Source organism: Dromaius novaehollandiae, chromosome 2, assembly GCF_036370855.1.
Source record: "Dromaius novaehollandiae isolate bDroNov1 chromosome 2, bDroNov1.hap1, whole genome shotgun sequence".
NCBI lineage: Eukaryota > Metazoa > Chordata > Aves > Casuariiformes > Dromaiidae > Dromaius > Dromaius novaehollandiae.
Window position 1 is genome coordinate 37,598,921 of NC_088099.1, and position 14,107 is coordinate 37,613,027.

Genomic DNA, 14,107 nt, shown 5'->3' on the forward strand with positions numbered 1-14,107 from the left:
CTAGTCAAAAAGCAGAGACAGAAGACAACACTTCTACTGCCCAGAACTCTATGCTAGCAGCTAGGCGGAGGGAAGGAAGAAAATACATCAAGAGTGGAAGGGAAAACAGTAATCTGGATATAGCTGTGTCTGTCAGTGGCTATCTGCATTAAGAAATCCATCCTTCTACATTTCTCAAACACTCCTGAACCATTTGCGAAAACGAAGAACTGAAGAAAAAAGTCAGTATCAGAAAGAAAAATCATCTTAAAAGCATAAACGAACATGAATACAAGGGTGACTTTATGAAACTATGCTTTAACAAAATATTTTCATATTATGAACTCAGAGCTTGTCTATCAAGAATGTAAGCTGTATTTGCTACATTGCGCTGCACTAAAATAATCAACTCATCTACTATGACTCCTTGCCACACAATCCAAAATCTGTTAGATTTAATTATAAAAATACAGGGTAGCTTAATCAAAAGCCAAAGACATATTCACATTATTTGTCTAGAAGAAATTATGAGTAAGTTTTCTGAAAAAAGGGGAAAATAGATTGCCCAGTATTTAATAGAGGGGTTCATGACTCCAGGGCCTCTTTATCAGAATAGAAGTGGTAATAATAAATAACAGTTGCTAACACACTAGCAGTATAAACAGTTCTGTGCTCACACAGAATAAATACATCTATACATAAACACCCATGTCCTTCACTCATACAAATTCTGCTTTTCAAATACAATACTTTGCACTAGTCTCGTATTTTATAGGGCCTTTTGGTCAAACAGAAATACTATTTGTGCATTTCTTGGCAAAAAGCAGTTGCAAAAAAATAATAGGCTAGTAAGAGATTGTCTATGAAGTTAAATGCAGCTTAGTTTTACTTTAACAGAAATTAAGATTTCCAATACTTACAGCTTCTTCTTAAACTACAAAGGCAGTGATACTTACTTTAATGTTTATAATTACTCTATTTTCTTATACAGACTATTTTGTTTTAATAATTGTCATTAACCTAATATTCCCTAAAGTATACTGAAAGAGGTTTTTTAAAGCCTTAAGTATTTGGAGTTCTACATCTGAATAAATTAAATAATCACTTTAAGAAAGACTTTAAAAAATTAACTCCACTTTTTAGCTATTTATACAACAAAACTTAGAGCATAACTAAAAATCTATCTGCATGCTACAAGCGAGCATTGAAAAAAAAACACCAAAGTATTTAGATCCATCATTCTTTAAACTTAAAGGTTAAGACAAAACAGTCTTCCTCACACTAAGCACAGGGAAATATTCTGCTGTTGTACAGAATTTAACTATATTTTCATCACTTAGCATTTCATGGTTATCCTTTCTGGTTTTTTTTTCATTTTTATGGATGAATTAATGCATTGTTTAAGTTTATTCGCTATGACAATTACTTACGTCACATGGAGCTGACTAACTTAGCTTTTAAAAAAAAAACACGAAGAAAATAAAACCTATTTATTTTAATTAAGTGCTGTATAATTGCTGTTCAGGAATCTTTATGTTCCCAGCAAAGACAAATCATCTATTCCCTTCATCTGCAGCTATACTTTAAGCATTGGAGTAGGGAGGTAAGGAGAAGGAAAAAGACAAGAAATCTTCAGGTTTCGAAAGGTTCAACAGAAAGCTGCATATGAAGCACTGTTTATTAACTCGTTGCTCCTCAGAAAGTTTAGTTTACTGCACCTGATCTAGTGAAATCAAATTTTGATTTTCAATAGTGACACAAGATTTATATTCTGCTTATGTAGATAAATGAAAGAAAGAAGTTTCAACTCAGCAGAAAATTTTCAAAAGGTGAAAAACAGAATGGAACATAAAAAGAAGCAAATTGTCAAAGACTTAAGAGAGACAAAAAAACCTGCAGCAGTTAGAAAACTTCTATTGTATAGTAGAGAGATGAAGAGTAGTACCAGACGCAGGATAGTCTTCTCCCTCATACTTAGCTGAGCCATAAACAGAAGTTCTTCACACTGCATCATTTGAACACAATACAAGGCAATAATAAACCATAAAATATTCTTGAAATTAAATTCTGATTGAGTTTTTTTGGTTCTAAAAACTCATAGGTAAATACAACAAAGTATCAGAACAGTTCTGTTATTACACAGTCTCTCTGTACGTGACATATTGCTGGCCAGCTTGCAAAATCCAGTTTGACAAGCTGTTTTTAAAATGAGAACCCTCAGATGACAGCAAAAGGTCCGCGTAGCTCATTCAGTTTTACCCACCAAGCTCCAAATTGGAACATCAAGCAAATACACAAAATGCATACTTAGAAGGATTTAATTCTAGTCTTATTGATTTAAACTGGCCCTCACACATTCTTGAAATTAAAAGTATTTTTACAAGCAAAATTAAGACTTTTCTTTTTAATGATCTTAGTCTTTTCTTTTCCCTTATCTAACATTCTAGTATCTACCCATTTCACTCTGACTGTTCAAAAGTAAGCGAAAAAGTTTCAACAGTTTCAAACTCCTTCAACAAATTCCTTTCTCTTAGAGGTGTACCATGCAGAACTGCTGACATATACATACTAGCATTTAGAAATAGCCTATTAACTGCTGTCCACAGCTAAATTATATAGGCTTCATTACTTCAAATTTGTCCATGTCACCACCTCCCTCCCACATGTTTTTAATCTTCTCCTAAAAGTTGTTTTTCAAAAAGCAGCAGCTTAAAAATGGATTAGCTCCAACTCTTGTATACCTTTCACTATGATATTCGATTTCCACCTTACCATATACAGAAGTTCCAAATTAACCTTGCTCTGGTTTTGGCTATATTTATATTTCCACTACCAACTAATACTGTAAGTTAATTTTAAGGTTTGTTCTTCTTTTCCCCTCCGCTCTAAACTCTTCAGACCTTTGTGAAGCCTTTTAGAGAAGTCACTAGTTACTTTTTACTCTTTGTATGCTCTGGCAGTAGCATTTTCTGTTAAGTTTTTATAATAACCCCCCATTTCCAACACTGTGTGTTTTTATATAATTATTCCTTAGTGGCGTTATTTGAAAAGTCTTCCTCCATTTTTAACTAACATAAGCAAAATATCAACTACTTTCCACTCTGAATTCCACAATTAAATGTCAAACATCTGGTAACAGCTGTCATCGATTATCTTACCAAGCCTGGTACCGAAAGCCTTAAATATTTTAAGCATTTTACAACATAAAAGGAATAGTGGCAGGAGGTTAACAGGAACTGACCTATTCTAGTGTAAATGTCTATCCAACTGCTGAGGGTTTTTGATAGCTGATTTTCACCCAGTTTAATTGGTTCTTAAAAAAGGAGGATTACAGACATTATGCATCAGCTTTAATCAGTTATATAACTAACCTTTTGCTCTGTTTGCAGTTGGTCACATCTCTGCTTTTCATGGTTAAGTTCTTTTTCCAGTCTTTCAACTTGATCCCTGAGTTGTGCAGTTTCCTTTTCCAGAACAGCAGTTACCTTTAATAGCTCTTCTTTTTCTTTTATTATTTTTTCAATTTTAAACTGTAAAAACAAAAACATTCTTTTTTGATAATTTTTCTCCCCAGGATTCCTATTAAATAAATGGATGACTAGTTACTCCTACATTTGAGAAGAAGCACAAAAAATGTGCATTCGCTGACTAGGTTATTTTAGCTTTCTTTACGCCCAATATTTGAAATTTCATTCTTTTAACTGACTAGTACTATATACATCACCATTAGACAGAACATTTCGTAGTGTCTTTATTTATACTCAAGTTTTACCTCCTTAAGTAAAGTGCTTTTACTGTTCCCAAGTGACCATAACTGTGGAAGAGCTAATTAAGATGATGACAGCTTGGTCAGAAAAGGCTGCTAAGCGTAGAAACACACATTAAAATAACGTTTGAGGAGTGTCACAAAATACCAAATGCACACATAGCCAGAAGTAAGGACAGGCACATGAACTGGGACAATCATAAAGGTTTCAAAAGTCTTTTTCTTCAGTTTTAGCACTATGGGCATATACTCCCAGACTAGAGAAGCAAAAACATTCCAGCTGTATCTCTGTACAGAGTCTCTTGTCCCTAAATTTTGAAAGCTATAAATCAAATATTTATATATATGTGCATAAAGGCAACTGAAAGAAGGATAAAACATCTGATGGCAGACTAAGGAGAATACACAGAGCAGTTTTCCAATAAATAACTCACACAATCTCCTTTTTTTAAAGTAGGTTTAGGCCTATGAAATATCAAGAAGCAGGTGGAAGTGTCTTGACTCTGGGTGCAAGCATACAAGTCTAACCGCATCAATTTAGCAAAGATGATGACAGGCAGAACACTACTTTAAGAAAATGAGCTATTCTAACTCACTTACGCACCTGAAATTATTCAGCTCAGCTTCCAGGACTCTTCAGTTGCGTACAAATAAAAACATACTAGTTACTTAATTCTTTTGCCTTACAGTGAGCACCCTTTCACACAAAAGTATCTTCTTTTTCCCCCCTGCTCCAAACAGAAAGCTGTATTTGAAACACTGGCCTATTTTCTTAGGTGGACAGTGTAAATGGGAGAGATGAGCAACTCTTACGGTTTCCCAGCCTATCCTCAGTGCAATACCGTACCTGTAATCAGTTTAAATATTTACTCATCTGTGGTCTGCAGGTTCATCTATCAAATATTAAAGAAAAAGCTAGAAGCATGCATAAATAAGGAGATGGGTAACATTTTAAAAACTGGTGAATCAAACCTCGAGGAGTCCAGCTTTTGTAGTCACCACTAACATATCAGAGTTTCCTTCATCTTCCATAGTGAGCAAATCTTCAACAGGGGAAGAGGTACGAAACTGAAAAGGTGTGCTTGCTCCACGGATCTCTCCTTTATGTGTCACATAACAGAACTGGTAAAATTCCCCATCATCATTTGGTAGATAATATCCTATCAAAATAAATTTGTATATAAAGAACCATTCTTTACAGAAATGGATTTATTATGCAAGCACCCATCTGGAAATACATTATCAGATCATGTATGACTTACGGTATCTTTCATACTCATTATCTTAGTGAAGCACAAAAACTGTCAAACGATAGAAGGAAAAGCCATCATATCTAGTTAATTCCTTCCCAACACATCCTCCTATAGCTTTTATTACTATAGGACACGAAGGCCTAGAAAAATATCAGGTAACTGGTGCTATATATACACACATCACCTTATAATACATTAGATAATAGCTGCTGAATATATGTATAAAATATCTAAGATACATATAAATAATATATATAAATAGTATGTATATGAAGACAGAATAAAAATAAGACAAGAAGTATGCAGCTTTACCAGGTTCAAGTTTTGCATGTTTGCATGGAATAAAAAACAGCAAAAACCAATTGCACTAAATGCCAAAGCAAGGGACTACTCTGAATGGATCATACAATGTTAGTGAGGTGCAAGCACTGATAGAAGGAGAAAAAAAAGTTTAATTAAAAGTTTATTTTTTGAAATTGAGAAAAACATTTTATTCTAGTTTTGCCTCAGGAAAGAATGAATTGCCTTTCTTATAGCCATGCAATACTACATACATATATTAGCAGACTATTTCAGAAGAATTTCTGCATGACTACTGAATTCAACTGTTGCCCACTATACCTTCAGCATCAGGCCCCTTACATCACCTGAATTCACATGCTCGTGGATGTTAAATAATCATTTCCAAAACTAATGAGATTTTTACCTTTACTAGTAAATACAAGAAACTACACTCTACTCAATTTAATGCTAATAAAACTACCTGGTTTTATTTAGAACACTGAATTATCAGACACCCTAAATAGCTTGAGGAAAATACTAGCATAGTAAATCCCCAAACATTTGACCTAGTGAGCCCACTTTTTTTTTCCAATAAATATTCAGTGGAAGGCATTGTCATCCATTTCTGTTCTTATTTCACCATGATTTAATCCATTTATTTACCCTTTTATTACCTTTCTTACCATTAAATTCCATTCACCAACTACATGTCCAGTACTTCTAGAAACAGATGTTGAATGCCACAAAAATTTAAGTGTTTTGTCATGAGTAGATTTTGAGAGGCTGTATTTACAGACACACACACGCAAACACACACACACACACACACACACACACACACGTAAACACTCTTTCCTTTCTATCAGCTTACGTAAAATCCTTTTTATTTTGCCTATTATCAGGGATGAGAAAGATGCCAAAAATGCATGAGAAGAAAGCATAATCTGCATTTCTGAAGTCACTTTTAAGCGCCACCCAAAATAATGAAATCTAAATATAACTAAATATAACTAAAATCTTCTCTAGGCCACAAAAAAGGTCTGATAAAATTCTAGTGGCAGTTAAGATAAGCAAATGAAGAAATCCAGGAATTCCTTTCATGTCCTTCCACGATGTTCATTCAGTTCCAAGTCTAGCATAACATCAGAATCCCTATTTTAAATAATATTTAGCTTTTACTCCAGAATCCTAGAAGATTTTTCACAGTACTCTTACCTACTTCTCCAAAAAAATGGAAAAACTAATTACATGGACAGCACTGATATTACACAACACTTCACATTTTCATTGGCTCTTCTACTTTATTAAATGTAGCTCAGGGAAGAATACGTTAGTGACAAAAACTCAGGATTCTGTACTTTTGGACCTAACTACCTTTTCCTACATATCACCACAGTTTTAAGTCCCTTTTACCTGATTCAATGTTTAAATAAGGTGGAGCTACATAGAGATTGATTCAGAACAATCTATCCTGCAGCTCCAGAAAGTTTTTAAATTGGTTCAAGTTGATTTTAAAATGACTTAAAATCTTTTTTCTGGTATCAAACATGCACTAGAGAGAACAAACTCCTGTTAATTTTTTTTCCCTCTGCACATCTATTTGGTCATACAAAAATACTTAGAGCATGCTGCACAAGAGTACCATTTATCTCAGATGATTAACGTCCTATAAGCTTCAATGATCTCATCTCAGTAATACTGAAGTATCCCAAATACAACAGGAAGATTGTCTGAATAGAGATCTAGTAGCTCTATAAAAATGATGAACTCTGAGCAAGGAATGTAACAGATGACACCGTACTTAAGTTACACCACACAAGAAAACACCGGACAACTCAAAAGACCGATAACGGGATGCAGAGCCCTTTGTTTCTACATCACTTGTACTCTAAGTCCAACCCAGCGTCATCCATTCTTAGCCACAGGATTTTTGATAACCGTACAAGAAATGGGTGACTTTCTCAGTTTCTAAAGGAGACGTACACATTTCACAGAATTCAAAGTTATTCATGTGATCTATTTCCTGACCATTTTATATGATCATCAAAGCTAACAGAAAAATTGACTTGAGGGTAAGAAAAAGAACAGTAAATCATTCAAGCTATTACTATTTGCAGCTGCAGGTGAATCCATCATTTTTAACAAGTCAACTAACCAATCCAGTAGCCATTCTGGACTTCAATACTACATTAGAAGCAATATACACACAGACACATACATATATAAAGAGTAAAGCCAACTGCAGAAAAACAAAAAAGAATATATGATGCTAAATATTTAAATGCACAAAACTCTGGTAGTACATAAAATAAGCATTAGGCAAATTTAATGCATGTGCCTTTTCACATGCAGGTTTGTAGATCTACATGCACGTGTAGATCCATAATATCCAGAAAGTTCTACACATTGGCTTTATAAAAGTACCATCTCTTTATCTCCGTTTTGAACCTGTCACATGGTAGCTTATGTTGAAAGCTCTTACTACTTCTTTAAGTATTAATAATAATCAAAGTGTCTACTTGTGCCATGGGAAGCTCTTCCGGATTTTACAGACATCTGTCGTAACTCATTATTTCCCTTTCCCAGGCTGAAAAGCCTAGCAGAAGGAAGTTCGGCAAGTCATCTAGTCCAGCTTCCCACTCAAAATGACACTGCTGTCAGCACCAGACTGGTCCGCTGTGGCTGTGCCTAGCCAAAGTCTGTGGAATCCCATCCTCCCAAACCTCCACTTCTTTAAGCAGAAGCTATTTCTTAATTTTGATCTTCTTGTTGCTCTTTGTCCATTTTCCAGTTCTATTAGATCTCTTTTTTGCGACTAGGAGAGGGAGGGAGAGAATCTGATCTTCACAATAGTGTTGAAAATGCAGCTGTACTACAGATCTGTACCATTTTGTTTGTTTTCTTTTTTAAAAAAATCTATTTTTTTAAAGGGAGCGCAAGGGAGGGAGAAGGGAAAGAAGATTTGCTATTGATCACTGAGCAGATATTTTCCTACAACTACTGTAAAACTGAGATCTCATTCCTGAATAGTAATTTTAATTCAAAGTCCCTCATAGTGGATTATTTTACATTTACCTATACCAAATTTCACCAGTCAGTCTATCAGTTCCTCACTAACAAAAGGTTCTCCACAATTCTCATCATATACATTTACCCCTTTGTTCCTTGACACAACTCACTCTAGTCTCTAAATTTTAAACACCATTCTCAGTGTAAAGACAGACAATGTAAAGACACAATTTTCTAAGACATTCCAAGATTTAAAAACCCCTAACAATGATTAAACAAAGTCACTTTCTGTGTTTGAATAGTTCCACGCTGCAGAATTTCTCTTTCCATCAGTCCTGAATATCGCCTGCTGCTATGCAAAAACATATCATCACACGCTTATCTTGCAATTTTTTTCACATCAAAAATCAGAACAAACTTGCCACAGGTGACAACAACAACAAAAAACCCAAAAGTATACTGAAGACATACATGCAAAAATCTCTCCCAATTTGTTTTTAAAAATCTAAAGCTGTTATACATCATTTTAACCTATAGTTTTTAAAACTGTGAAAGCTAGCAAATACAGGTAAATGTTGCATTATTTAACATATACCTACCCTGAAATGTCAGCACACAATTAACAGTTGATCCTTCCATGTAATTTTCTGGCATAGGCGACCAAAGAAACGTGTAATAATCTCTTGCAGTACTCCAGCCAACCTACAATAAAATAAGCCACAACAAAAAAAAGAAAACATTAAGGAGAAGAATTTGTTATACCCAGTTAAGATAGCATGATCTGACCTTTACAACATACTGTAATATGTATATATCAGCTTCAGCATGCAATAAAAAGATATTTAACAATGTTTACAAATCAAGAATATTTTAACAAGCCTGTCAAAGATTTAGCATGAATTTTATTAAGCTTGTTACCTAAGGCAATAAATGGGTCTAAGGCAATAAAAGGGTCTATATAAATTAAAACACCAGACAGTTTTCACTGTACATTAAACTACTATTTGGTGGAGTACATTTAAATTTTTCTATAAAGACACATTAGTATATTGAAAAACTAGAAAGATTAATTCAGAAGTTTATACTAAGATGTTCTTAAACACCTCATGCAAGTTCAGCCAATGTTGACTGTTTTGTGACCATAAGCCAATAGGCAGACCAGAAAACAAAAAGCTTTTAATGAAAAGGATGGAGAAGACAGCTACATTTTTGAACTTAAAAGGCCAAATTTGACAGGCCTATAAGACTAACACTATTTTGACAACTTCTGAAATGCAGTACTAAAAACCAGCATTCACTGGAATGCTAACTCCTCCTTACATACATGTTAAGCCTGCAGGAATATTTTTATTTTTATATAAATATTTATATATTTTTATATATTTTTTTAATATATATATAAAATAAAAATAGATATTTAATATACTGACTTAACATATGCTAAGTCTGTATATTACATATACACACACCCCAAAAGCCTTGTCAAAAGGTCAGTGCAATATGATTTATCAGTAACTGGGTATGCTGTCTTGGAAGTGTTACAAGAAGGAAAGGGGACAAACTGCCCAACTTTCTCGGAGAATGTCTTCTTTCAAGAGGCATTTTAACAGGAAGAAAAAAGTTACCAATCAAGATTTCTATTACCTCAGAACACAAGACTTCTAAATTTTAACATCATGACACATTCTCCTTTATAAAGGATACAAAATAATAAATAGATAGATACATATATTAATATAAGCATATAAAAACAATAATATTAAATATAATAACAACAATTTATTTTGAAAGGAATTAAGAACTGTGTTTTAAGGATTTGACAGCTTTTAAGAGACATTTTTATAGAAATAGAGAACAGCAGCAGAACTGAATGGAATTAATCCCGAATTATTCCACAGCTGCCCGTTACAAAATCACTTCTTTAATTTCTATTAAAAAGTGTGGTAGTAGCTAATGTTTGGAGAAAATGTTGAACTGATCTGACATGACAAGGCTCTTCTTACATCCATTATAAACCAAGAAGGAAGAACATTAGGAAAAACAGATCTAATATTCCTTTTGCTAACTACAGTCACTTCTTTGAGGCAACATTTGTTAGAGAGAAACACTACTGACTCTTGACATAGGAAAGTGGAAGAATTCCTAGCTCCAAATTAGAGCCAACTACTGAATCTTGAGCTTATTCTTAGCCAAAGCTATGAAGGGTTCTATGATATCTCCTATCCAGAAGCTTTTAAAGATGTGAATGAAACATGATCTCTCAAGGTTATTTCTCCCACACTGTAAGATAGTTCAGAAGTTACAAGGAAAGCATCTCCAGTAACTCTGAATGAAAACCAGCAATTTTTACTTAATAAGAAGTCACAGCAAAGAAATACATTTTGCAAATTTTCACATTAGTCGCATTTTCAAATTCAACTCATACGTTAACACCCTTTTTTTGTTGAAGATGCTTTTACCTCAGAAAAAGGAAGCACATACCACTGCTAGGTGCCCTAAAATACAGACAGCACCAAGCTTTTTAAATGTAGAAACTGGGTTTTCAATGAGCGAAAAGCCTGTCTTGTTCTTTTGAATTTCAGAAGGGAAGTGTTAATTAACACTTACGGTAATGTAGGAAAAGCTAATGTGCAGTGTAACTTTGACAAAGAACAAAATCAAGGGAATATAAAAGAAAAATGGTCCCTAGTGTTTTCATCTAGGAAATCAACTCAGCTTTTGATTCAATTATTCTCTGTGACTGAAATCTTTTTTTTAATTCAAATATCATATGTTGAGCTGTAAATGTAATTATTCTGAAACCAAAAAATTTTTTGAATATTTTATCTGTAATAATAATGTACATCAGATTTCTTTTTTAAGTATTCAATAAAATGTAGAATTTTAGTCATAATAAACAAAAAAAATCTAGTTGCGTAAAGAGCAAGTTAACTAACTCTTCAGGCCTGTTTCTGAGCAGGTAACATTTTCAAATATCAGTATAATCTGTGGGTTATTGGCAAATACAGAGTTATGATGCATCAACAGCTTATGGGCAATATCCTGAGTAGTTTTACGTGGCACGTATTTTCTCCAGCAATCCCCTCGACTTCCTGCCACCCATCATCTGCTTCCCCTACCATATCTCCCCATCTTTTACTGTTCTGACCCCTAGAATGCCATTATTTCTTAATGCACAACGTGCAAGTTATCTGAGCATGTGAATTACCCCGTAGCTCTTTTTGCTAATGCAACTCATTTTGCTGTAGAATACACAATGTCTTTGCTGGTCAATGACTACAATCAACTTCCATAGGATTATATCTTAGATGACAGAAAGAAGAATGAAAATGATAATACGCTGAGGAGAAAACAAAGACAGAATTAAGTAGTGGATGTTCTAGATTAAGATCTAGATCTTTAATATATATACTTTTTTCTAACAGGTTTTAATTAAAGCTTTCAGTACATTAAATCTTTTCTGACAATATTTTCTTTCTAAACTAAATTTGAACTATAACACTGGATTTTACAAATACGAAATACTCTTACATGATCATAACTTCCTCTATGGCAATATGCTATACTGTCACAGATATGAAGATTATAAAACCATGCTGGATGGCTCAGCAGTGATCTAGATGTGATTTTTGACAAAGATACTTCTTTCATCTCAAAAGAAAAGCAAATAGTTATATAAAAATAGGGTTAAAACTAAGAAAAAAATTATGATTGCTTAAGAGAAACAAAATTAAAAACTGAGATAAAGTGTAAACTAAAGCCAGTGGCACAGGCTAAAGAGGAAAACAACAAAGAGGAAAAAGTGATGAAGAGAAAGGTGGGGATGCCAGTCAACAAGTCCACAGTATATTTATTTCAACAAAAGCAAAACTGTAGCTCTGGAAGCAAAATGATTTATAGTATCCTTCTCCTCATCAAACATACTGGCCTTCATTAAAAGGAAAATGTTTTCTGCAAGTCTCTTTCTCTGACTGCTGATCAATGCAACAGAACTTATTCCAAACACTATGAATATAGCCTAACTTCTAGGTCAGTCTCCCGAAGGGGGGGGGGGGGCGGGGGGGTGCAGTGGGAGGGAGGAGTCCAAACACCCCATGAATATCCATTTGTTGTGAAGATCTTTTCTGCAGTACACTGAGAGGAAAGAAATCTATATTTGAGGCAAATGTGTATCCAAGTCATCCTTTTTTAAACAAAAAAATAGTAAAAACAAAAAAGAGAGACACCATTACAGCCACTGGTCTACACAATTCTGTTTGGAGCGCAAGTTGAAGGTCTCCCTGTAAACACAATTTGTACTTTGTGCATCTTCCTGGGAATAATATCAGATCCAAGAAGTTAGATGATTCAACAGGCAGCTGCTGTTAAGTAGCATAGGAGCGATTAGTATCAATCCACAGTGCATACTGAAGAAAGCCTGAGGAAATTTTTGAAGTAAGTATATTTACTTACTGCATGCCTAGAGTTATTTAAATGGTCATGTTCTGTGAAAGCTATAGGATTTGAAGGTAGTTCTGGTCTGTGCTCAGAAATCACAAGGAGCTTCCTAGCCAAAACATTCTTTATTTTGAAGTTTAAAGACTCAAAAGATAAGTTTTATTAAATTAAAAACAAAGAAATCAGCCCTAATGTTTCATTTTCAGAAATGTTTTTTCCATAGAAAAATGTTCAAGAGACTGGTAAAGATTATCCCACCAGCCTGAAAAACCTTTGGCAGCTGATGCTCCAGTTCTTGGGGTGACACAGCTCCTTTGATCCTGCTGCATTTGTACTGAAACAGCAAGAGCAGAGTTGCAATAAAAAAAGAAAAAAGAAAAAAGAAAATCCTATTCCAAATCTATTTTGACTCTTCAAATCTTCAACCTTATCTATGCAGGAGAACCCAGGAAAATCCCCTAAAGGTAAAAGAGTATTAACACAAATCTCAAACACAGACTTGGAAATTACTCTAACAAGCAGAAGCACAGAAATCCTATGATATTCGAGGAACCTGCAGCACAAAAATAAACGGAAACAGAACTTGCTCTTCAGTTCCTACCCAAATTCTCTCTAGTATCCTTCTGAAGCAGCAAAATGCAATGCATGTTAAAAGTAAATTCAAGTGCTATTTAAATTCTGTTTAGATACTCAATTGAACTTTTACCACAGAAATTCATGGTTGTTATTCTGTCCTGTTTCACATAATTCAAATTCTAGATGCCCAAGAGTTAAGAAAACTGACAATAACTTCACACCAAAGTAGAAAGTGGAAATATGTGGTTAAGTATTTAATTTGCTAGCATCTTGCTGTATTCTATTTTCCTATTTTTTGAATAGAAATATAATAGCACTGGCACAATACATCACAAAATAAATGCAAAGTCTCCACAAAGTCTTACTGTTACCAGAAAAAAAATCTTTAAGCTTGTAAGAATAGGAGTTTGATCATTTCAACTGACCAATACCTGACATAAGCGAGCATGTTTATTCATACAAAACACTACTGAAAACACAAATGCTTTAAGAAAGTGAAAGATCCAAATATTTTGTTTCCATATTTGAAATTCAACAACTAGTTTTCTCAAATGATGTTTTCATTATATCCATTATAAAGATATATTGAGAAACAAGGCATCGATTATATCATATTTCCTTGTATTTCCTTCAGTTACTGACCAAGTGCTAAACATTTATGGTCTAACTATTCAAACTGCAAATGTATATTTATTCAGAGTAATAGTTAATAATTTAAACTTAAAAGCTGTTAAAAAATTGGAAATGAAAGAAGAGAGATGAAAAATCCACACTTAATTCACATTTAGGCCTCACAAAGTCACAG

The 14,107-nt window shown here is 33.9% G+C and overlaps 1 protein-coding gene across 3 annotated transcripts in view; it reads right to left on the reverse strand.

The window, feature by feature from the left end:
• Positions 1–14,107, reverse strand: part of TAX1BP1 (Tax1 binding protein 1) — a 68,214-nt gene that overhangs the window by 39,554 nt on the left and 14,553 nt on the right. For all 3 annotated transcript variants that reach the window (XM_026103751.2, XM_026103752.2, XM_026103749.2), the window contains exons 3-5: positions 8,889–8,991; positions 4,718–4,905; positions 3,351–3,509 (exon numbers count right to left, since the gene is read on the reverse strand). In XM_026103751.2, coding sequence (XP_025959536.1) covers positions 3,351–3,509; positions 4,718–4,905; positions 8,889–8,991 — 450 coding nt within the window. The remainder of the gene's footprint in view (positions 1–3,350; positions 3,510–4,717; positions 4,906–8,888; positions 8,992–14,107) is intronic.